This window comes from Gopherus flavomarginatus, chromosome 8 (assembly GCF_025201925.1).
Source record: "Gopherus flavomarginatus isolate rGopFla2 chromosome 8, rGopFla2.mat.asm, whole genome shotgun sequence".
In the NCBI taxonomy this organism is placed as follows: domain Eukaryota; kingdom Metazoa; phylum Chordata; order Testudines; family Testudinidae; genus Gopherus; species Gopherus flavomarginatus.
The window spans coordinates 13,780,966-13,806,690 of NC_066624.1; the positions used below are offsets into that span (position 1 = coordinate 13,780,966).

General features: G+C 40.7%; 1 protein-coding gene across 3 annotated transcripts; it reads right to left on the minus strand.

Moving 5' to 3' along the window:
* Positions 1 to 85: 85 nt before the first annotated feature.
* Positions 86 to 24,577, minus strand: LAMP2 (lysosomal associated membrane protein 2). 3 transcript variants are annotated; one of them, XM_050964524.1, is made up of 9 exons: positions 24,453 to 24,577; positions 19,010 to 19,128; positions 17,344 to 17,554; positions 16,530 to 16,691; positions 15,440 to 15,651; positions 14,650 to 14,769; positions 14,132 to 14,210; positions 12,533 to 12,700; positions 86 to 2,694 (listed from the first exon to the last, which is right to left on the minus strand). In XM_050964524.1, exons 1-9 carry the CDS (start codon positions 24,529 to 24,531, stop codon positions 2,552 to 2,554), a joined length of 1,293 nt encoding a protein of 430 aa, XP_050820481.1. In that variant the 5' UTR covers positions 24,532 to 24,577; the 3' UTR covers positions 86 to 2,551. The 3 variants fall into 3 exon arrangements, with proteins under 3 accessions (XP_050820481.1, XP_050820480.1, XP_050820482.1); XM_050964523.1 differs by lacking the exon at positions 86 to 2,694 and adding an exon at positions 5,739 to 5,918; XM_050964525.1 differs by lacking the exon at positions 86 to 2,694 and adding an exon at positions 8,167 to 10,591 and having other exon boundaries at positions 24,453 to 24,576.
* Between the last annotated feature and the right edge of the window lie 1,148 nt (positions 24,578 to 25,725).

The following is a 25,725-nucleotide window of genomic DNA, read 5'->3' on the forward strand; positions in this document are numbered from 1 at the left end:
TTGAAACCCATGACACACCAGCCCCTTAGATAAAGCTTTTAAAAGTCGCATTCATCTCTATCAAGAGCGTTAACACTAGCAAAAGTAGACGAACATCATAGTTAACTTTAATATAGATACTGTCATCAGCACGTGTACAATCTTTTGCAAATTCAGAGAACCATGTTTATATCACTCTTCATTCTACAGTAACTTTAAAGTGCTTGCTTGATTTTGACTTCTCATGAAGTCCAAAATAGCACTTAATTTTTATTTTTTTAGGAAACTGCTGCACTTTATTATTAAAGTCACCCAGATGGATTAAAAGAATGTTATGTGTGAAGCTCAGATCTGGAGCCTGAAGAATAGCATAGCACGAATAGAACCCACCTAACGTCATTGTGGAGGTGATATGCTTTGAGGGACATGTGTGTTAGGCCCAGAGTAGCCCATTTAGCACTTCCCCACTCAGGGAAAGCAAGAGTAAAAAAAAAATGGGAGACAAAAACCCAACCCACTGGGCTTAAATTAAGTCCCCATCATGAAAGGATCACATCTGTGTAGGACCCTATTTTTGTCCCGTTAGAAGATGCAGTTACAGATTAGGTTTGATGCTGCAGTCAGAAGAGGACCAAAGCAATTTTTGTGATACGAGTTTCTTTAAAATCAAAGTCAGTAGTGTACAATCTTCCATGCCCAACACCACTCAAATTGAAGTGTATCTGAACACCTCTTGTAGATAAATCCCCACGTGTGCTTTTACTAAGCTTTGTTTTTTTAAAGGCAGCTATGCTTCTAAAGAACACCACTCTGAGTGTGAATTGTGACATGCTCTACATTCAGCACCTCATGTGCCATATCCTCCTGTATCGTATTGACTAACATCACAGCTTACTTCATGGGTTCTCTCTTTATAGGACACTAGGCTCATCCACACATGACTGAACACACATTTTGTGAGCCAGTAAACTGAAAAACAAAAGACTGCTTCTCATCTGATTTGACTTAAATTAGCCCAGTTCCCCTCAATCATCTCCGAGACCCAAACTATCATGATCTTGCTCCTGTCTGTAAATAAGGTGGAGGTGCTCTGCAGCAGTCTACCCCTGCAGTGGCTCAGGAACATCCTAAACACATTCCCACACAACCTACTGCCAGCTACTAACACCCATGCAAAGATGATGCCAGCAGCCCAGCTAGTCACATGGCCTAGCATGAAAGAGAGCACAATAGTAGAACTAGCTTCTGCAGGTCAGCATCAAAGGGGCCCCAAGGAGGAAGATGCTCCTGTCCCAATGTACCCATTCAGGGGTTGCAGAATTTAATCCAAGATAACTAGCTTCCATCCTGCTAAGGCCTAAACATGGAACAGAGGCCCTTCAAAGTGTATGACAATATTAATGATAGGGGAGGGCATTTGACTGGGTCCAACATACCATCCCATTCTTTGGTGGGGTCACTTTCTTTTACTGTGGTTTTCTATAACCTCATCCTTTACAATCACTATTTTGCATACTAACTACTTTGGAAAGTAGAGTAAGAGCACACCTCTGTGGAGTTAAAGATGTTTAAAGTTAGGCCAATTCCATCAGCTGAAATACAGGATGAGAAGTCTAGATTATTCTTCCCTTACATAGACAGAATGGAAACTTGGACCCAGTGAACTCAAAGTTTTCCCATTTACCCCAACCATAGGCTCAGTTAAAGTCAGAGAGCAGAACCACTTTTTGGTTAGCAAACAGAAGATGCTTAACACCGTGCTCTTTGGACAAAAAACAAACAAACAAACAAACAAACAAAAAACCCCACAGCTCAGGACACCTAAGGCTTCCTTAAAAGCTGTGTCTGTTCACTAAGGTCAGGTTCTTCCATTCTTGGGTAAGTTGTTATGCTAGATCTCACCCACTACCCTCTTACACTTAAAAAAAGATAATCCTTTCCACACTGATATTAAATACACTAGTTACTAAGAGAAGGAACTTCTGGGTGACTTATTGTAGGATCAAGAACCACCTTTGGATGCAACAGGAAAAGCAGCTTTAAGCTAACCACAGAGAACAGCAGCTACATGAAAAAACAGAAACAAGGCAGCAGTGGTAAGTTTGCTTGTAACTGAATGCTAGGAAGGATTTTGCATTTCTTTCCAACAGCATATACAATCCTTCACTACACAGCATTCAAACCTCTAGCAGGGGTTTGTTTGTTTTTTTAACTTCAGCATTATATGAAATAAACTGAGTAGCTGCATATAAAATAAAAGCCTCACTCACCAGCTGTGATATTATGCAAAAGAATAGAGATTAAAAATGCTGCAAATAAGATGCATCCTTATTTGACTGAAAAGGCCTAAGATAATCACATTGCCCGGGGACAAATATTGATCATAAGTGTTTCCTGGAGCAGTTTTACTTTACTCCAAAACCTTACAGTAGCTTCAAGTGAGTCTAAATTTGTTCTCACAATCATATGCACAAATACATTATCCTTTGTTTTTTAATATATCTAGTCAAAGAAAACCATGAACTAATAACTTCTGTTAAGGGAAAAAGGCAGCAGAGGCAGCATGAAAAGATTATACAGATTGATAGCCAGTACGACTTTTCCTTCTTCCAATGACATAAGAGATAAAGACAAGAATGATAAGGAAGCCAAGCGCCACACCCACTGCGATGGGGATAAGAAAGTTCAGGTCAGAATCTGCAAAGCATTCTTCAGCTGTAGAAGACAAAAAAGTGAGGGAGAGGAAATTAGTAGGGAAACCATGCATTAGAAACCAATCAAGCAGGGAGCAAACAGACACTTGCATTTTTTTTAAAAACTCCATGACTCCCCCCCCCCTTTTTTTTTTTAAAGCTGACATCTCTTCCTAAATCTGATTCTAGTAGGTACAGAACACCCAGAACTTATTTCAATAGGAACTGCATGTGCTTAGCATCCCTCTGGATCCATCTAAATGCTTATTCATACACCCACCCATCCCTAGACAGGTTAGCATAATTCAGTTGCTCTTTGTTTCTCTTCTAGACACTTAAGCTAATAGTCACTAGGTTGCCTATAGCCAGAAGGTGCATTTCAAGTGCTTATGAAGAAATCTATCACATTTGGCTACATCTAGGGCTCTCAGAGAATAAAGATCTCTTTTCAGATCTTCAGATTAGCATTCACTTTCAATGTTCTGCTCTCTGCATAGCCTGTGGCTCTCACTGATGACACATAACCCAGGACAAAATATTAACTTTGAGATGACATATTAGCTGATCACCACCATATGGATTTGAGAATTTACTTGGATTAGAGCATTGGAATGATTAAAATGTATTCCACCCCTCCCAAACTGATTTCTCATCCCCTCTGAGATCACTGTGCATTTTCAGAAATGGATGGGAAAGGAGAGCATAAATAGGTAATATGGAAAGCAGCACTGTATAGAAGGCCATAAAAGATGACCAAAATCACAGATTATCAGGGGTGGAAAGGACCTCAGGTGGTCATCTAGTCCAACCCCCTGCTCAAAGCAGGACCAATCCCCAAAATATATCAGAGTAGCTGAAAACACTGAAAGACACCATTGGTGCATATAGCTTTATTTTTGATCCATTCAATACAAAGAGGTCATGGAGGTATCACTTTCAGAGAAGATTTGTGTAGTTCTTACTAAAATCAACACAGCATTGTAAAAAACATTCACTGTAATGCCACAAAGTGGGTTTGCACAGTTTTGAAGTATACACTACTTAATTCCTCTCTGGTACAAATGCTAAATTCAGAGTCAGTACAGGCTTTTTCAGAGCATGGGACTCCAACACCAATGATAAGCCTCAGGCAAGTTATGCAACAGCTCTGCCTCACTTTCCCTGTGTGTAAAGTAGGGAGAAATACTTACCCAACTGGACTCCTGCAAGGAAAAAGTGGTTTGACTTTGGTTTGAAAACAAATCTCTAGAGCAGCACTAAGTAATTAGATGTCCAATGCCCCAAGTTAATGGCTGCTACTGGATGACCATCCAAGAGACAGGATGAGTTGAAGAATTTTTATAAACATGTTAATCTAGTTCACCTTAATACCGGTGGTGTGATTTTGAAGCAGAGGGCTTTGTTAAAGCTTTGGGAGATTCCTGAAGAATGGATTTCGCTTGCTTTTATATCTGACTAGAAGACATATCTTGGACAGACGGAGCACTGTCAAAAGGTAGCAGCTACTACTTTAAGGCACTGCCCAGTAATGTGAGTCGAATTGAATTAGCTTGCAGTGGTTCTCAATCCATGGCCTGCAGGCCACTTGCAGCCCAAATCAGCACACAACTGCAGCCCAAGTGACATCCTCAGGACCCTACAGGTAGTATTGTGTGGATGTGGCCCACACAGACCACAGTGGTAAACAGATTGAGAATCACTGCTTTAGTTACTGTGCCAAATTTAGCTCAGACATATTAAGCTGGTAACCAGGTGCCACTTATTAGGAGGACAAAGCCTGGGTTTATAAAAAAAACAAACTGTTTGTATTTTGATTGGATTAAAAGGGAGGAAAATAAAGTCTGGCCCCTGCAGCAGTATTCATTCCAATTCAGAGTCTGTTGTTGTGGAGTTCAGCAATGCAGGGGAGGAAGGACAATTTACAGCGCGAGCTTGTTTAAAAAGAGTGATCATAACTTCTCTATCTTTCAGGTTGAGGTACAATACTTACAGCTTTACCTTGGCCACTTTGAATCAGTTTTGGCTGGTAAGAGGACTTGAACATTAAATAGCGCATCAGAATACTGAAGTCATTAATACTGATGAAAGGTGTCCATTAGCCACCACAAGATTTAAGTTTACATTAGCAGGGCAGGGAGAACATGGTAGTTAAGCTACTTTTAGCTATCTCCTTAATTCTGTCAGAGGGAGGTCCCTTTCACATCAAAGAAGAATGGTTGTGGAACCTAACCTTTCATCACTCGGTGGCTACCAAGTTTGCAAGTTGAAACAAACAGTTGTACACTAAATAACCAATTCCACTACTTATCACTGCAAGTCTGTTGTTCCACAGACAGAAAGGGGAAATACTCTTGGAGGACTTTGGAAGCTATACAGACTGACCATGTGAGTTCACATTAAGGCTGTACAGAGTTAGGTTCCAGCCCAACCCATCTTCCCTTCTCTCTTGAAGATCAGTTTTTGACATTGGAGACAGTCATGAGATCCATTAGTTAGTAGCTCAAAATACAATTGTATTCTTACAAATATTTGTTCTGTAGGCCAGCTGTACAAAAGATGACCCAGACAAAGTGCAGAACATGCAAGTTATACTTGCATACTCAAAAAGTTGAGTCCAGAGAACTGCACCTACAGAGCATCTTTAAATCGCAAAAGTCAGTTTTAACCTTGCTAATAGGGGCATTCACACAACAGCTTTAATATTTGACAAACAGTATATAAGGCACTATCAATAGTAATAAAAATCAAGTATTAATGTGTATAATCATACATTAGTTTAAGACATCCACAGCAAACTTAGTACTGGTTAAGTGCCATTCACAGCAATTAGGAACAAAAAACTTAATTCACATACAGCCATTGTGTACATAGATCATAGAATTACTGAATTGGTATTTTTGGCAGCATCACATCCACATCCAGAAGATGGAAACAAACTTTAGTCTGATCAAGGATCAGACTAAATCACTCAGGGTAAGTTCAGATGTAATGCTAATTAAAAGTCAATGGTTTCTTAAATGTAATTTTCAAGAAATTATTTGACAAAACTATTCAGGTGTATGAGGAGACAGTTTCTTTCCCCTCCCCCACCCCTTTCCCATCTTTAAAATTGCTGATATCCAGCATTACGGTGTTTCTTGTGGCTTACAAAATAAGCCATAAGCACTAGAGCAACTAATCCTCCCAAAGCTGCTCCCACTGTTATGGGCACAATGAAGTTGTCCACATCTGGGCTGCAGTCTTCAGCTAGATGGAAAGAGGGCAAGTTTCAAAAGAAAGCCAGTTGAACAGAAATGTTAAACCCTGCAATCTCTCCATAACTGTTTACATAGCTTCCCATCCAGTATTAGAGCTCTCCTTCAACCAGATCCTGTTTATAAATAAATATGAGTGCAATGCTGCCTCTCTGCATTTTTAAAACTATGATGAAATTACACAATATTTTGTTTCAACAGGCCCAGTCTTGGACTTTTAACCACTGGTCAGAATATTAAGGTGGACCTTTCACAGTTAAATAAAAAGAAAAGTGATGTTGAAAAACTTACTTTGCATCTGAGTGTAGTTCAGTTGAAGATGTGAACAATCTACTTCTCTTTATTAAAGCTCTTTAATTTCTGAAAAGTAAAATGCTTCGGAACAAAAAGCTAAGGACTACAACTACAGTCACCCAAGTTTTTGCACTGCAAGATAAGCACGTTCATTACTTGATGCAAATTTAGTAATTTGCAATTTTGCCACCACGGTCTCATCCTTGAAGATATTTCAGAGGATGCTTAAGCTCCATTTAAGTTTCGACTTAGGCTGAGTGCCTCTTGGAGGAACCTAATTTTCTAGATAGTTTTGAAGTGTAAAGCTTCACTCAGCTCAGACTGAGTTTAAGATACATGTGCTGGCATTGTAGATTGAAGTAAAAAAAACAGTTGAGACTTCAATCACAGCATGGGCTTTGACTCTAATGAAGCCTGAAAGGAAAGACAGTGAGATTTTAACTGATTGACCCCAAACCAATAGCCAGGAGTCAAAAGAGGATCTTTGATTTTACTTCTCCTACTCCCCCCTTGTCAGACTATAACCAATACAATTGTGTACACCAGATGTGTGGTCCCTTTGCCAAATCAGGCTAGTACATCAGTATCAGGGGTAGGCAAATGAAGATTCATTTTAGTATTTACTCTTGAAACAAGGGACTTACACTACAGCATCATTATTCATGCATGTTGTGACATCTTAGCTAAAGCACTGAATCTGAAAGGAGACAAGTCCGTGGTTTTATCATGCAGAGTACATCTGCACGCCCAGCATTTTCTCATGAGTTGGACATATAGCTGTTTGTTTTGTCAAAAAGCTCTTCTGGAGACTTATGACAAGCAGCACAGGTAATCAATTCTGAATCATAAGCAACAGAGAAAGCACATTTACATCAAGTAGTGTGCTTTTGATTAACTATAAAAAAAACAAAAACAAAAAACAAAGTCCTGTGGTACCTTATAGACTAACAGACGCATTGGAGCATGAGCTTTCGTGGGTCAATACCCACTTCGTCGGATGTAGTCACCTATGAAAGCTTATGCTCCAATATGTCCGTTTGTCTATAAAGTGCCCCAGGACTCTTCTGCTCTTACTGATCCAGACTAACACGGCTACCCTTCTCATACAAAGAGAAAAGTCTTCCCTTTTCAGAACGAATTTTATGCCTGCTCTATGGCTTTCTGAAGGACAGATTTATGCAATACGAGCATTGTATGCCACCACTTCTAGACCACCTGGAGTATTCAACAGCGAGGCAACTGCTAGGTACCTTTATTGCACTTTGTAAATGACATCTATCTTCTTGGAGGCCGGAGACTGAACTAACAGAATCAGCAACAGACAGCATTTTTCCTGCAGCTTTCCAGGAAAGCTTATCCATTTTTCCTGCAGCTTTCCAGGAAAGCTTATCCCCTCTCCTATGAGCAGGGCCTGGTTGGATCCTAGCACACAGGAAGAGCTCTTGCTTACCAAGCAAAATTTTCAGAGAAAGAAGTCCCTAAAGCTTCTCCACTTCTGCTGAACAAAGTTATCCCCAGGTAAATTTAGGCTTGCTAAAGAGACACTGACCTATTTGCTGCTTTAGTTATTACCAAGACTAATACTTCAATCATTGAGTTTGACTAGTGAAATTAGATTGTGTAAATCTATTTGGTTAGGGAGGTGTTCTACAGTTCACAACATGTGGGCTAGCCAAGCTTCTAATGGAAGTGATTTAATATCTAAACTAGTGGTTAGAAAAAGACTAAAGCCTATAAGCAACAGACAGTCCCTCCTAGTGTGTTACAGAAAGATGCAGAGAGAACTAAGCAACAGGAGAGAAGATTAAGGAAGGTGGTCCTACAATTTTTACAATTAGGTTGGATAATCTGATCTAAAATTAAGAATCAATTTTAGTCAAGAAGTCTAATTAAGTGATCACTACAGTTCAAGAAATCATTGCTTTAATTAAAAAAAGTTACCAAGGTTCCTTAAGAAATAAAAGAATCTTTATTGTTTAAAGCAATATGTAGAGTAAACTGACAAGCAAGTCCCTATGGAGAAATACAATACAGAGAACTAGTGGTTTAAACAGTTTAAGCAGACACATGAAACTTAGATTTACATGAGCCAGTTATCGGCACGCCAGTTATCAGCACACCAGATCTAGAATTATTTTCATCAGAGTCAATTTCTTGGACAAATCCACTGGTTTTCCTTAAGTAACATTTCTACACCTTCAAAGAGAAGGTGAGAGTTTAGTCAAATTCAGGAATAGAGTTTGCCTGTAGAAACCTGGGAGATTTAAGACATTAGATGGATAAAGAAAATAGCTGTGGTAAATGCTAGTTAAAAAAGTACATAACTGGCACATGTAAACACCAACAATCACTGGAGTGCTACAAAAAGAAAGAAACTTTATATAAGAACTGTTGCAACTGAAGATATTTTAATACAATTTATGTTTTTGGAGAAATTCTCAAATTAAAAATTAAGTTTGAAGCTAGTTCCTCATTTACATTTCTAATTATTTTTAATCAGAGGTTGATATTAGACTAAGGCCTGAGTTCTGCTTGCAAAAAGCATTAGTAAGAGTTATTCAACCATTCTTGCTCTTAGTCAGAGTCCTAAATATACATTAGTCACTATGAAATCTAATTTTGTTACCGAGAACCAAATTAGTGTTACTGATTGTTTTTAGAAAGCATAACCAAACATGCCACAAGCAGCTCTGTATACCCCTAATAAGCATCTATTACCATGACAATTCCAAACCAAATTTTAAGAAAAATAACCACCAAATTTCCCTGCTACACTCAGCTTGTCCTATGTTCATTAATATGACCAATCCATGTATTAAAACAAAACTCATTCCTTTTAGGAAAGGCCACCTTTTTTACGCAGTGCTCTATGAATTACACCACACTAATTAGGAGACCAGAGAAACTTAAAGATATACAGTGAAGGTTAGTCTCTACATAGCTGCAGTTTAAGAAACAGTCCAATTGCATTACATTTGTTTGTTTTAAAGTAGAGGACCTACTCCAAACAGCAAGGAGAAAGGTGCAGTGTGTCAGCCTCAGACTTATGCTTTACTTTTGCATTCTTCACAGCATTAGTAACCTCCTACACACAAATGCACAATATTACATCTCTGCACAAAACACAATTAAGCACAAAGTACATGAATCAGCAGATGAAATGCCATCATGGAACAGTTACAATGCAAGTTTTGATTAGCAAAGAACGATTTAATATGGAGATTTAAAAACAGTTGAAGTTGTGACAACTGATTTTGGATCATTAAACTGAGAGCTTCTTTAAACACACATCACTCAAAGGAAGCGAGCAAGACACCTTGCACAGAAAGTCTATGATACAAAGTTAAGTGCCCTTTAAATTCTAGAAATACTTAAGGTTCTTATTCCCTTTTTATAACTGGTACCAGCAGGAATACTGTACTACTTTAGTAGAACTCTGTTTTGGTATTTATGGGGATGCCAGGTTATAACAGGTACTAGGTTTCTGGTCACTTGTGCACAATAGTTCTCTAAAGCATTTAGAAACTGGGCTTTAACTCCCAGATATGCCAATTGAAGTTTAAGTTTACATATCTAAATGAATGGGTTAACTAGAAGAATGGCCACTGAAGCTACCAAAATAAGAGGGAGCTATTGCAGCTTGTTGGAATTAAGTGGGTTACTACTGTCACTTCAACGTAAACTTGCTTGAAAAAAAACATTAGTATGGCATTTAGTACTGTGAGCCAGAAGAGATACTAGGCACTCTGAAGTCCCTGGCAAGCATTCCAGGTTTAATATACAGTTAAAGGCAGCCAGGTTACCCTGCAATTGTGACAGTAACTAAGGAATGCAGGTGAGACAAGTACAAGTGTAATGCAATTTTACAAGTTGCCAATGCATCACATTCGTGCCCTAATTTAGACTGTTCCCTTTTCAGGCTGTTCCCTGCTTAGTTTAATATTTGTAATATGCACACATGAATCCCAAGGTAATATCTTTACCTAATAATTTGTCAAATAAGGCTTATTTGCTACTTTTGAGTACAACTATGAAACCATGTTTTTCTTAGTCCAGGAAGTAGAGTTACATTCCCATTGTTTTATCTGACAAAATACCAAAAGAGACAAAGCACCCACAGTCTCCAGCCCTAATTAGATGATGCAAATGTTTACTTGAAGTGGTTTGTTTGCATTTGGGAACTCGCACTTGCTTCATTAAAGTGAAACCGGAACAGTGATCACATTCAGATTTACAAGGTTTGATATCCAGCATAGGTTTTTCTTCTGCCAATTATGTAAGCGATCACTATAATGACAATCAAGCCTGCAAGAGCAGCACCAACTATAATTGGTATTAGAATGGTGTCATCATCCAGCGAACACTCCTGGGCTGTAGATGAGAAAAAGGTTGTGACAAGAAATAAATAAAGAGACAGCATGCTATTGTACCTCTCTTGGGAAACAAAAATATTCTCCTTAACATGAAGGCTCAAAGTTACAAGCAAGTATTTATCATACCTGTATAGTTTAGTGAGAAAACTGTACAGATTCATAGGAAGTTTCCCTATGTTCTAGTTAGCAGATGGGGCATTTTTGCTAGACAGTAGCTTATTTACTAAGATGATAAAGTTTAAGAGTCATTAGAGAAGGCATTGTAGAGGATAAGTTATGTTAACTAATATAAACTTGTATTAGATGAATGAGTAATTGCAGTATCACAATTCTATTAGAGATTTAAATAAAGCTAGAAAAAGCCTAGTTAGTGTAAGTCAGGCTGAAGTGTGTACACAGATGTTTTAAATGAGTTCAAAAGTAATGTGGTTTCAATATTGAAAAGCCAGCTGAAGTGGTCATAAGCTAACACGTGGATGATGAAGTGGCTGTAACAGGGAGCACCAATTGCAATCAGAACTCATTTATTTAGTAGCATTTAAAAGAAGTTCAATGTTAACGCAAGAACGGTCAAACTGGGTCAGACCAAAGGTCCAACTAGCCCAGTGTCCTGTCTTCCAACAGTGGCCAATGTCAGGTGCCCCAGAGGGAATGAACAAAACAGGTAATTGAGTGATCCAGTCCCTGTTGCCCATTCCCAGCTTCTGGCAAACAGAGGATAGGGACACCATCCCTGCCCATCCTGGCTAGGGGCCATTGATGGACCTATCCTCCCTGAATTTATCTAATTAATTTTTAACCCTGTTATTGTCTTGGCCTTCATAATACCCTCTGTCAAGGAGTTCAACAGGTTGACTGCACTGTGTGAAGAAATACTTGTGTTTGTTTTAAACCTGCTCCCTATTAATTTGGTGACCCCTAGTTCTTGTGTTATGAGAAGTAAACACTTCTTTACTTTCTCCGTATCAGTCATGATTTTATAGACCTCCATCATAACCTCCCCCCGCCAACTCCCTTAGTCTTATTCATCTCCTCACTCAGAAGCTGTTCCATACCTTAGTCATTTTTGTTGCTCTTTCTTGAACCTTTTCCAGTTCCAATATCTATCTATATTACTATGATAAGTCTTTCAGTATACTTTTAAACATGAGATTTTTTTTTAAGGCACACTTCCAACTTACATATTTTATCGGTCTACAAACTGACCTAAACCCAGAAGTGGGCTGCAGGCACTACTTTAACATATACCTAGTTTTCAAGTACTATTTACAGAATTATGCAGAAGTCCATTTGGCCTTCCACAATGAGAATTAGAACTGTTTATACTGCATATCTTCAGATTTAGTGATGAGACAGATTAGGTCTTCCTGCATCCCTGGCCAATGCAAGGTTGTACTTTGCAGTAAGAACTTTTTCCAGTTTTTTGGACCCCAATCACTTGAATAATCCTTCCCCCCTCCAGTCTGATCAGAAAAAGCTTGGATTAAATTCAGCAGAAGTGCTTTTTCCAAGCTTCATCCCATTATTTCTTGCAGCCCTCTGGGCAGTCTCCCTCACTCCCAGCATTTGCAGATTTCAGTAAGTCAACCGCGGTTCTCTATGGCTGTGGGGGGAGGAGGAAGATTGCCAAAAGCTCAATGGTCTTTAGGCCCTTTTGTATAAACCTACAGGGCTGTTGCCAGTTCGTGGTGTGATTTTTTTTTCTTGAGAGGTTTCTCCAGGGCAAAACATTGCTAAAAGCAAGGTGTTCATATCAACCAGGATAGAAGGCTAGTGCCATTTCCCAAATGGAAATTTGAGAGTCATTTTAGCCTAAGCAAAAATAAAGTGCTAGCCAATGGATTAGTTATGGTAGTATCTATAAAGCTTTTATCCACTCTTATGTTATGAACCTCGTTAGAGCACCCTACAAGTCTGCTTGATTTGGGTTTATTCTTACCTTTAGAATACTTGTTGTCTTGTACTTTGAATGGCTGAATCCTTAGATCAAAAGTATGTACTTGAAGATCTTCAGTCACCAAAACAGTCTGCTCTTTTTGGCACATGTAGGAACTGCCCAGGAAGGTGTCCCAAATGCTGAGGTTGTTGTTTCCGGCATTTAAAGGTTCTTAAAAAAAAAAATAATAATTCCAACATGGACATATGTTGAGGAGTTTTCTATGGACTAAAAAGTCTATTTATCGAGAGTGCCAGGTTCAAAGTGTATACTACCAAGATCATAGGCCTATTCAGCTGAAATGTACAGAGTCCATTTCTCAGAAGTGTGGTTATGTAGCAGTTTAAAGGACAGTTACAAGTTGGTTGACTACAGGAAGTCTGGTTCAGTACAGAGGAGGGGTGGATAATTAAAGCTGTTGCAGTTTCAGAAGTTTTAAGTCAGTAGTCTACTCACACCTGCCCTTGCAGTTCGTCACTGCAACAGTATAAACTGTTTACATGTCTAAGACAATCTCTATAATTAATATTAGTAGGCCAGCATAATCCACTTTTTTTAAACCCACATTTAAGAATTTTAAAATTAAAAAACCACTACTTTGTTTCTGAAATGCTAGAGTGAGAATTCTCAGTTATCTGGAAGAACTTGGAAGGAAAGAAGAACAGTTTTCCTTCCATATAGAAGGATAGTTACCTTAGATGTGTAAGACAAATGTCTAGAACAGTGGTTCTCAAAGCTTATTTCATCACAGACCCCTTCTTTGTGTCTGTACTCCTTTATGACTAGCCCCCAGGTACATATACCGGGCACCCAGCTCTGGAGGCAACGCTGCACCAGTAGCAGCACCGAAGTAAGGGTGACAATGTGAAAAGTGATATTTGTGAATATCACTTTTTACAGCAGACTTAGTGCCTCATTGCCACCCTTACTTCTGTGCTGCTACTGCTGGTGACCACTCACAGTGGTCCATCTGTCTGTCCCCTCCTGCACACGGGAGTCAGGCAGTCCGTCCATCCCTCCCCTGCAGTCCCCTTTATCCCCTACCCTGCCTCCTGGGTGTGCACAGTCCTTCTGCATGAGCCCCAGCTGCCAGGGGCTGACAGCCAGAGTTGGGGGGTGGGGTGAGGGGAAGAGTTTGTGCTCCCTTGACAAAAGTGGTGTACCTCCTACTCCATAGCTTGAGAACCACTGATCTGGAAGAATATGCTTAAGCCTTGTAGGTTGCACCTCTTTGCAAAGAATATTGCTGTGCCTATTAATGAGAACTGTTCACTTCAGGTTCTCATACTAAAGACTGTCAGCAAAGTGGCTGTGTATCCCCTTTCCCAAGGAAGGATTAAGAACTTTACTGCACTTCAGAGGTAGGAAAGAATACGTGCTACATGGCTGTAACAAGGCCAAAATGGGATAAGGAAAGTAGCAAGTTATAGCAATCTCTAAAGCAAATATAGACACAATTTGTTACTATAGCTAGTCACTGTAGATTTGACCATGGAGTATGAACTAGTATTGGTTAAAACAATTAGTTGACAAGTATTTGCTAAATATAGACAGAATGCAGTCAACACTGAAGTGCTTTCTTTAAGACAAATAGTATCTTACCAGAACCATTTATAGAGCTGATCAGGGTGATGTTCACTTCTTTCAGATAGAATCTCTGTGTGTCTGCACTTGTGTTTTTCTATTTAAGAGAAAAAATCCCATGTGTGTTAAAATTGAAGGTTTATCCTACACACATACACAAGTACATTATATATTTAGAAGATTAAAAGTGCATACTGCAGAGGTAAGCTACAAGTGTGAAAGAGCATTTACCGACAAAGGCTACACACTAGTGCGGTCCGTTTAATAGAGAGCGTATTTAGTATACTGAGCACGTTACTGGAACCAGACACTCCTAGAGCACAATCCTCATTTTGCCACTAGGTAACCTTGGGCAGTCAATTAAGAGACTCAGTTGCTTCACTTGTAGAGTAAGATACCAGCCACCTATACAACTGTTAGAAACAATCAAGTATGTAAGCAGCTTTTAAGATACAGGTATTACATGCAAAGTGTTTAGACACAAGAAATGAAGACTTAATTGGAAGCTTAGTGCTCAACTGTAATATGGTACTTACAACAGCAAAGGTGAAATCAATAAACCTCCTGTTGCTGTCATTCAGTCGCAGAGTAGCAGATGTGTTGCCACAGCTACCAGTGACATTAGTGGTCTTTGGGTTGATGTTAATCAAAACAGGCTGAAATTAAAACCAAACACTGGTTAGTCAAGAAGCCTCTAGGGGTTCAAAAAAGCCCTGACAGCAGCAGAATGCAACTCCCTATTTTTCCCTCAATGTTTAGTCTTACTCTCAACAAGAACATATCATAAACAAAGTGACTCTTCATGCCAGGGTAGACTTAAAATAGCTTGGCAGAACGTGATTCAGTGACACTTAAGGCTGCAGTACTGGACAAGATGAGTGGGGAAAAAAAAAAAAAAAAATCTTGCCCACTGACATTCTCTCCCATTCAACTTTATGGAGCTGAAGACAGATCCTTCCTTTATTTTGTGCATCAGATAAATAGCACAGCTCTGGCAATCAGATGCCTTAATTTGGGCTCCCTCTGCAACTAAGCAGAGCATCTGCAGGTCCCAGCCTTAAAAGCTATTGAAATGCCCTGGTCAGGTTACAATATCAAGATATTCCTCAGCAAGTTACCATTTTAAAAAGGTGGTTAGGCAGGAGTTCTGGAGCTAGAAAGTATCCCTTGATTGGTCTGATACATGTATACTAGAGGGGGCACTCATAACACTGAAGTTAATGCCAAATATTGGTTAAGTTGTCAGGCTCTAGTCATATATCCATACTTATGGAAACAATATTACAGCACTCTTCCTCTTTGCTTTTAAGATATTAAAAACAGCACCTTCTCTTGAGAGACATTCAGTTGCAGCCCCATTGTAGCCAGAAGACAGATTTTATCGCCATCTTTAAGAGAATAGTTTCCAATGAGTGGTTTCTCCACTGGTTTAGAAGTTGTAGTTGGCAGAGGTGATGAAGCAGTAGTGATAGGTGCAGTAGTTAAGTTGGCAACAGTGGTAGGTGCAACAGTAGATTTATCAGCTTCACATGTAGAATCTGAAAAAAAAGTAACGTGTGACTTCCTAGCTACTATATAGCATGAAGATACATTTTGGATAAGATTAAGCAGTTGTCAGAGGTTGTTTGTTACACATAGCTCTGCTGTCACATTTTTTGTGGAAGGAGTATTTTGGCCTTTTAAGCCTCCTACAGAGTTTAGTCAAATCTTTGATGTTTTAGTATCAAGGCATGCAGTAACCATGCAATATTTCAAACACAACTGTCTTTCCATTAACAGTAACGGAAAAGGTAAGCTAGTTTTATTCTGCACTGGCAAAGTTAGGAGCAGCATAGTACGTAAAGAGGTCACCCTGTTGATATAGCAGGTGAAGACAGTGGGCAGAGGAAGTTCTGGCAAGGCTAGTGGCTCTAAAGGAAAGACGACTAACAAGCCTCTGAAGTGCAGTATACTTGCTTTGTGTGCTCTTTAGTAAGACTAGCTGCTAGTTACTGTTGACCTGGACACCTGAGGCTCAAAACGTTTGAGTCCTGGACTAAGAGGCAGTATGACTCCTGTTTACACAGGTACCTTGAGACTCAGATATGATCTAGTTGTAGTGGTACAATTAGTTCAGGGATCAGGATTTAAAAATCCCAAGTCAGCTAGTAAAGATTCATTAAGAACTGCATTTTGACCAATATGTATTACACAGACTCAAGTCAGTCTGCCCCACTGATCTAGTTTCAGATCGGCGGTTGGTTCATATGAACAAGGACAATGGATGTTGGTTCAAGAGTTTAGGCAAGATAAGCAGCAATTCACTATAAAAATTCCCCATGATTCACTACTTTACAACATTAAAGTCACTCTGCACTGCATTCTTAAAATGAGAGTTTGGATACAGAACCATCACACACAATTTTAAGTGACTTACCATTTTTACTAACAGTGCCATTTTGAACAAAAGCCTGCAGAATGACATCCCAGAAGAACAGAGACACATTTGCCACTTCAATAGAGTCAAGGTGATGGCATTTGTAGACAGTATTCAGTTGGACTGGAGGCATAGTGTCCTTTACAACAATAGTAATTGGTCCTATAAGCAAGAATACAGTTTAATCTTAATGTGTTTTAGACAAAAAAAGGGAAGTTTACAATTAATACAAGGAGCAGGATGCCTGTTAGTCACTTTAACACTGCTGCTACACTTTCTTCCCCTTTGCCCCTTCACAGATCCATTTTAAATATTGTAGAGTGGTACTATAGCTTACAAAGCTAACTAAGCAAGTCTTGGAAAAGAAACTGCTCCTCCCAGCAGGATGCTTCCTTTTAAAATTCTTAAGGTACAGGAAAGGGGTCCAAAGTTAGTGCTTTGCTACTAGTTGTCCAAGATGCACACTCATTTAGTAAAGTGTTGTACATTGTAACACTTTCTATCATAACTCTAGTGTTCTTGGAGACTGGCCAATGCACATGAAAGTCAGCAAGCACTTAAAAAAATAATTCCCCATCCATACTGAGGGAAAGTCTAGTAGATTACTGCAAATATTAACTAGAATCTACAATACATTCATAAAAACAGATAGGATGCTCTTATTGGTCTGCAACACTTGTAAGAAAGAGGGACGGGGCAGAGGAATGAGTAGCTATAAAAATCAATTAGAGGGATGGTATATTGCAATAAACATTGTTATTTATCTTTAGTTTAGTCATTGTTCAGCAACACAAGATAAAATCCCACATATTACCTTTTGTTTTAGCATCTTTAAAGACTGCATCACTAGTGTTGTAGGTAAATGAGATGATGTTTCCCTGATAAGTTTCATTAGTCTTAGTAAAGTTGATACTCCAAGAGTGACCTGCTCCAAATTGTATTGCTAGTAGTGGGGCATGTGTGTTATTGCCACAGGTGCTTCCGTCATGTGTTACATTGGTAGATGGGTATAAGGTTGCATTTTTCTACAAGAAAAAAAGTAGTTTAATTCAGACAGACATTCTCCCCATGCTGGAGTATTTCCTAGAAAGTGTCAATCTTGAAGTGGAAGCTCCCATAAAACAATTCCTAATGTAAACAAAGAAATAGGAACAGAGAACTGAACTCATAGAAGGGTTAAGAAAGTAACCTTATTATACACATTGTTCTAGAGTTTACCACCATCTGAATTAGAAAAGTGCTGTGATGGATTCATGAGACAATAGGAGTTGAAAGATCTAGCCAACGAGCTTAATCTGCCTGGGAGAAAAAAAAAGGCAACAAAAAACCCCACCAAAAAACCCTAGCATTTAGATAGTCCTTTACATCAGTAACTTCAAAGGTTACTCCCACTCAGGAAAACTGATGTTTAGCTGAAGTAATTCAGTATGGGTAGCGTGGCCAGAACACATTTAACAGTTATGGTTTTGAGTGAGAACCTGCTACAGGCTTGAGCAGAGCCATGAAGCATGACTAAGGGCCTACCAAATTCACGGCCATGAAAAACATGCCACAGACTGAAATTTGGTCTTGTGCGCTTTCGTCCTATACTATATAGATACTACAGAGAAGACAAGTGTTTCTCAAATTTGGGGTCCTGACCCAAAAGGGAGTTATAAGGGGGGGACCACAAGATTTTGGGGGGTTTGTGGTATTGCCACTTATTTCTGCACTGCCTTCAGAGCTGGGTGGCCAGAGAGCAATGAATGCTGACTTCGGGCCCAGCTCTGCAAGCAGCAGCGCAAAACTAAGCATGGCAATACCATACCAGGCCATCCTTACTTCTACGCTGCTGCTGGTGTCGGCTCCCAGACAGCCGCTGCCACTCTCTAGCTACCCAACTCTGAAGGCAGTGCAAGCAGCAGCACAGAAGTAGGAGTTGCAGTACTGCTACCCTCTCTACAATAACCTACAGACTCAGGAAGACAGTTAATTTACACTTGAAAAGCGATGTTTGTAACAATAAGAACTAGAAGTTTTTAAAGAGTGGAAGATTAGACTATAGGGAGATTAAAAAGTTTCCTAATTGCCTGCAAACAAATAGCTTAAAGTCCTTGTTTTAGAGTTAAACATGATTCAGTAGAGAGTTTAATGAGTTATTTCAAACAAAAATATCTTGTTTTAATAATACCCAGTGTTAACTTGGAGTACCGTGCTAAGACAGAGCAAGGAAGTCTAACTTCTTGTCCAATCTGAATAAAATGTTATTTTAAATGTATTATGCCAACACAGTAACATTACGTACGTTATTTAAACAAACACTAACTGCTTTTAAAAAAGCTGAAATCAGCTATTTACCTCTTTTAAACTTGACTTATTCTTCAACTTTACCAGGACTAGCTAGCTACAAGGGTAATTGTTTTGAAGTTTCTCAAGACTGAACTGAAGTGAAATGGATAGTACATCCAACATCAGAAGTTAACACTAAATTCAGTACTTACATATTCACTACTGTTTGTTTCATATTTTATCAAGAAGCTCATCATCCATTTTGCATATATGCACGTATTATTGGAGAGATCTTTCACATCTACTTCCACTGCATGTGACTGGAGAAAACCTATAATACATATAGTAATTGTTTGCTTACAAGACACTGATACTTCATTTTATCTTATATTTCACAAATTCATTCATTAAAACATTTTGCAATTGTAAACAGAGCAAGTTCTTCCAGGCTTTTTGCTAGAGACATGAAGAAAGTTACGTGATTTTTAATACTAGAATTAGAAACAGGATATAACTGCTGGATTCTGAAATTAAAATTGCAGAAGAGTTCTGGAGTTGTATGGAGTCCTGCCACACAAGGAATGTTTTGCACATTAGTTGTCTGATGTAGACAAATTTAGCTCAGAAGAATTTGCATTTTACTTAAAGCAGCTAGAAAGCAAGAAGAAGTTTAGAAAGTTTGAGCACATTGAACTTTGTGCATGAGCTAAGCAGCTTGTCAAAGCTTAAGAGGTTATGTCAATAACTCATTTAACTAAGGTTTTAACACTGAAGATATTTAGTGCTTCAAAACAGAATCCCCTGAACTAGTTAGTGAGATAAAACAAACCATAATGACTGCTTACAGCCATTATCAACAGATATGACCTAAGATGACCTGCAAAGAATGAGTGTGTGCGCGCCTTTTTTAAATTGTATTTTGTGTTTCTGGACTTTAACTGAAGAACCTGGATAACATTTATTTTCCCTTTTGACTCTTTATAGGTTGCCAGTACTACAGGTGTTTAAAAGTTTAACAAATCTGACTGAGGTGGCACTTCTCTTTTTCACTTTCTTGATATCTGCAATATTATACTTTTACTAGCTCGCCAGCTGGCCACAGTCTTCAGAAGAGAGGTTAGAAATGCAGGTCTTGCCCAATATAAAAAGTGAGGCATTCCAGGCAAAAGGAGCACAAGCCGTGTTTTAACAACATAGATCACCTTAAGCTTCCTTTCCGCAAAACCCTGAGGATTTTTTTTGACTGAGTTATTCTCAAAGGCATTTTAGATGCACTGTTAAAAACAAAAAAAACCAACCAAAAAACAAAATAAAAATACACACCACAACCTAACAGTGGGAACTGGTTCAGCTTGCAAGCTCCCTAGTTGCTGACAGGTAAGTCAGCTTTAAGGATATTGGACTACAGTTTGCCATTGTTTTCAAAATATTATCTTTGTATTCAGAGGACTGTACTCAAACTGCGAGGAAAAACCTGTCTGAATTATATCCTATCATTACTGACAAGCCAGAACGGATTTATACACTTTCTATGTTAAGAGTAGTACCAAAGACCAAGTTTTTGGAAGCTTATCAAAAGAACTTTGGAACATGGTAAGTTGTGTTTGTTACCACTACAAATTCTTTCTATGTAGAGCGATTACACCAGGTTAGGAGATAACCCTGATCTGCATTTGAATTCAAGGTTATAGTACAATGAGCGATTAAGATTCCAGTTTGGTTTATCCAAAAGGATAAGAGTTTTGAGAAATTTTAGTCCAAGCACTGCAATGAATAAGCCAGCCTGCCCATGCAGTGATGCATGGTCATTTGTTAGTGACACCTCAGTGTTCAGAAAAGCCAGTCAAAACACACACTACCTCTCCAAGAAGAGAGGGTTAGTACTTAAGGGTTTGTTGTTTTAGTATACAACTACCTTCCCTCTCCCTGCCACCACCACCTTTAAAAAAAGTTTGTAATGCACAAGATTTCAAAACAACCCTCATTAGAGAGCACGTAAGCAGTGACTGAGCTGTAAGGACTTGCAAAACCTTGTCTTTTAAGTAAGCGTCCAAGCTTCCCTGCTAGACCTTGTATGTACTAGTCAGTCCCCAGACACTTACTCCTTTTTTTTTTTTTTTTTTTTTTTTTTTTTTTTTAAGAGAAATGCCTGCTCCCTCTACTAGACATGTTTTTCATTAGCCTCTCCATAGCGTTGCCTCCCTTCACTATGCTCCTGCCCCTACCACATGATATGCTACCAGATGGCTTCAGTCACCAAAATGCAAAGCTATTACAGGGTCTCTGAGTGCCTCTGCATTTAACCATTACCAGAACTTGTTCAAGTTTCCAGGCTCTACCAATACAGTTTGCTGAAATTCATTTGTACTTGGTCACAGAGAGTTCTACTTTGATGTGGTTTTCTACCATCACACATTCAGCAAGAGGATGCTTAGTATTACTAGATGAAAGCATCACCACCATTTCCCGCTCTATAAAGTAAGCAGGAAGTTTTGACAGCACAGTTTTATAGCAAGATGTTAGTAAAAAAGTTGTCACATGGAAATCAAGCCAGGAGGTACAAATGTAAGAGTGGCAGTTATATTCAACTCCATAATCTTCATGTTGTCACCAGCATAGGGTACCACCACAGCATTGTTATTCAAGTCCACACCATAATTTGTTAAAAAGAAAAATGTTCATGATAAATATTTTATGAACCACAGAGCACAACACATGCCGGCTTTGAAATTACTATCTTCACACTGTCTTGAAAAACAGTATGGATTGGGCAAGAGACTCATAGCAAGGAATCCATTCTATTTCATGCTACTGACTTGCTCCAGTAAGTTTCTTTGCCTCTATGCCTCATTCCCACTTTACAGATGACGAAAGCCACTTATGCACTTTCATAAAAGGCTAAGATGTTTGGATAAAGGTGCAACTGAAGTGCAAAGTTATCCTTTTGCCTTCCAGCTGGACTACTCCAATAAGAAAGAGCAGAATGGAAGCAGAATTTAGAGGAACATCCTCTACTTATTGGAAAGATCAGTCTTGTTAGAGGTTATTAAGTGATTATGAAGGATGCCTGAATGTACGGGCGATCCCTACTCAAAAGCATAAGTTGGATACCCAATACTCAAGCCAATGTTCTCTAACTCACCCACCACGGCCTACAGAAATAAATGGGAAAACAATGCTTGCTCTGCCAGAAAAATGAGAAAAGTTTTTTGTTCTGACATGCAGTGGATGCAGCAGAAACTAGGGTTACCATATGTCCAGGGTTTCTAGACATAGTCTCTTTTTTGAGCCTGCTTTTTCTCTCAGGGCTTTCAAACAACATGAAGGGGGAGAGGAGAAGATGATGACGAGTTTGCAGTGCCTAACAGGCTGCAGCCCAGAAAGAATGCCAAATGGTCTCTCTCCTGCATCTGACTGGTTCACTCCCCTACAAGCCACAGCTGCTGGATCCCACCCACCCAGTCCCTCCACAGTCCTGGCAGAGCAGTCCCCAAAGGGCTTCAGCTGCCCTGTCACCATGACAGGGAGTAACACTGCCCCCCACCTCCAGTGAGTATCCCCCAGCTTTCCTCTCCCCCCACCCCAGTCCTCTTTTTGAGAACCTGAAATATGGTAACCCTAGCAGTAGGGAGTGGAAGAACTTTACACTACAAAACTTTTGCTGGAATAGCTACGTCAGTAAGGGGTGTGATGAAGTGTGATCTGTGACTGACATAGCTGTTCCAACAAAAGTTGGTCGTATAGCTCAGGCCCCTGATCCAAAAGCAAAAGCTACTTTGAGAAAGGGTCTGCATGTGCTGAGCTGTCTGGTGGAGACCAGGCATCACTCTCACTTTGGATTAAGTCACCCAAAGTGAAAGGATAGTGCACCAAAAGCACTAAATGAAGAATCACATGCATCTAGTAAGGTGTGGAGCAAGATGCCCCTTAACTTTAACAAGCAGAGTACTACTCCAGCATAGCCTGTGCAGTTTTGATTTTTGCTTGGCAGCTTATTTGGACCTGCAAAACTGTAGAGACAGGTTTAGCTACAAGAAAGAACATGTTTTAGAGGAGGCGGCTCTTGCCCAGGTACTGGTTACCGACAGCTTTAGAGGGCTCTTCTGGAATACCCAGTACTTTAAGTAAAACAAGATTAATGCAACTGTCCAGAAAGCTGTCAAAATGCATATTTTGTTAGTCCAAATAAATTCTGAGATATAATACAAGACAAAAAGATAGCTACTTCTCCCATATCCCTTTCCATGCTATTCTCCTATCTCTGTGGAAAGGAGAAGGCCAGCAACTACAATATCTTCATTATAGTCAGAAGATTAACCTGATAGCACAATTCAGCAAAAATATCAATACACTGTGCCTAGAAACAGCATTGACAACAAGTTCTGAGTACAACTAGCTAGAAGAGATCAAATTCATGGTCATTTTAATTTTGCATAGGACAGCACATCTGGAAGATACAGAGTTGGAACCGGTCTGTGCTCCCTACATTAAGGTGCACCCTTCTATCTAAAGCAGTAGCAAAAAAAACCAAACAAAATAAATCAGCCTGAGTTTGTGGTGTGGGAAGAACCAGGCCTTATATTATGGAGTCAAAACTGAAATGCCACACTATTAAACGAAGAAAGATAAGCAGTTAGACAGACTAGAGAGGATTAAAGAAGCATTTCACAGACATGATGGGGCTCTGTCTACAATGGACTTTCGGGTAAAATGTTGATTGTTCAGGGGTGTGGAACCTCCCACCTGCATACCAAATGACAAGTTTTACCAGCAAAAAGCACTGGCGTGAAGTGCGCTTTGTCTGCGGGGGCTCTCCTGACGACAAAGCTACTGCATCTCCTTGAGGGTGGAATTTTTTGTTGGTGGGAGAGCTCTCTCCCACCGACAAAGAGCAGCTACACTGCGCACCTTTTAGCAGCGCAGCTATAGGGGCACAGCTGTGTCACTTCACACAAAAGACACAGGCAATTCAGTTAAGACCAGCCCTGAAATTTGTGTTGAACCTTCTGTATTATGCTTTTGTCTGAAGCCCAGACACGACCCCAAGGCACAGCACAGGAGCCCAATGAGACCAGAAAAGTAACAACACTTAAGCTCCCACACAAGTAGAATTAGCCCTCACCCCTCCTCCCTTTCAGTGAAACTCACCAGCACCATCCTAAAGAGCCGAGCCGAGCTGGTTTGAGCGCAGAGACCTCTCCCCCGCCCCGCCCCGCTGCCCCTCGCGCCGGGGCCTTTGCTCGTGGGGCTGCCTGCCCCGGGTTAAGTAAGCGCCTGGGCTTCGTGCCTTTGCCTGCAACCTCAGCAGTGCAACCCCCGGCCGCAGAGAAGTGACCCCGCCCCGCGCGCAGACCTCGCCCACCGCCCCCCCCGGGATCCCCCAAATAACACACTCCCTTTACCCCCCCCATCCACCTGACACCCCGCCCAGAGCACACCCCGGCCCCCCACAGCCCTGAGCCAGAAACCGCCCCCGGGAGCATCCCTCCTCCCGGGGCCGCCCCACAGGGCCGCCCCCCCGAGCCCCCTTCCCCTCGCGGAGCCTCTCCCCGAAGATCGCTCCCCCCGGGTCTCGCCCCCACCGCCCGCGGGCTGAAGAGCCGACCCCCGACCCCCCCCAAGCGCCTCCTGGGCCGGGCCGGGCCGGACACTCACCGGGGCCGCCGAGCGCGAGCAGCAGGAGGCAGCAGCAGGGCAGGCTGAGGGGCCGCGGCCAGGGGCTGCGCGTCGCCATCTTCACCAGCGCCGGGGCCCTGCGAGACGAACGGACGGGCGCAGTGAGAGCGCAAGGCCGGTCATATGATGGGGAGGTGCACTCGGGGGCCAGCCAATCACAGAGCCGGCCTCACCCCGCCGCCAATTTTATGGGTCACAGGTATAGTCCACCTCATAAATGAGGCGGGCGGGCAGGTGGCAAACCAGGGATGCAACATAGGAGGGGGACTTAGCTCTCTGTTTCCTCCCATCTCAGAGTAAGAAAAAGCAGGGTTGCACTGCTGATGTTGCAGGCAAATGCACGAGGCCCAGGCGCTTACTTATCTCTGTAGAGCAAGGATGCATCAGGCTGAAATAGCTGTAACCCCTCAAAAAGCATTCCCCTCTAGAGGAGTAATATAATGTGTTCTAATTACTGGGACTGCTAACACCACCTACTAAGGTTGCCTAACACTTCCCGTTCTAAGACCCTATTTTCAGTTGCTTATAATGTTCCCAAATTTTAACTGTTTATGATTAAATTTTCCATGCAGAATGTCTGTCGGGCTGATTTTTTTTTTAAATTTCATCCAAAATGGTTCAACCGTTTCTCAGAATGACACTAAGGAAAAATACATTGTTTTGCCCATATCAGAAAGTGTTGAAGACGTTTTCTCTGAGAATTTTTAGCACTCCCATGCTTTGGAACAAAGAAGTAAGCTTCGAGGGCGGGGGGTTAGGATGGTGTAAAGCCTCTGTGTCAGGGAGGTGCCATTTGCTGGTCTTGTGAAAATACACTCAAATTTGGTCAAGTTGTAAGCCTTTAAAAAATGTCAGTTCACTCATTTGGTAGAGACTTTTTTGTTTTTAGCAACTACATTCCTGAAGAATCTGCCCTCACTGATCATCCTTGAACCTTTTACAGCTCTGAGTCATGACCAGATTGTATGTGCCATCTTCTCAGAGCTCCTACATGTGACTAGACTGCACAAGTGCTATCGCCACAGAGCAACAGAGCATGCTCCAGTGCAGGGATTCCAGGATAAAATCAGTCTTTCCCTGTAATTGTTGCTCCTGGACCAAGAGGCCAGGCACCAGAATTGAGACCAGGAGACCCTGTCTGTCCTATGCTGTCAGTGACTCCCCTGCTGGTGCCCAGGCAGTGTGGAGAAGGACGCTGCCTGACTGGAATGCAGAGGAGAGAACAGCTGGCCTAGCAGGAGAGAAATTAGTA

Excerpts from the sequence above, each read along its gene's own strand:
- LAMP2 (XM_050964524.1), bottom strand. The coding sequence starts at position 24,531 with ATGGCGACGCGCAGCCCCTGGCCGCGGCCCCTCAGCCTGCCCTGCTGC. Across the intron at positions 17,555-19,009 it reads AAACAAACAGTAGTGAATAT|AAAAATGCAACCTTATACCC; the intron begins GTAAGTACTGAA and ends TTTTTCTTGTAG. Across the intron at positions 14,211-14,649 it reads TTGATTTCACCTTTGCTGTT|AAAAACACAAGTGCAGACAC; the intron begins GTAAGTACCATA and ends TCTCTTAAATAG.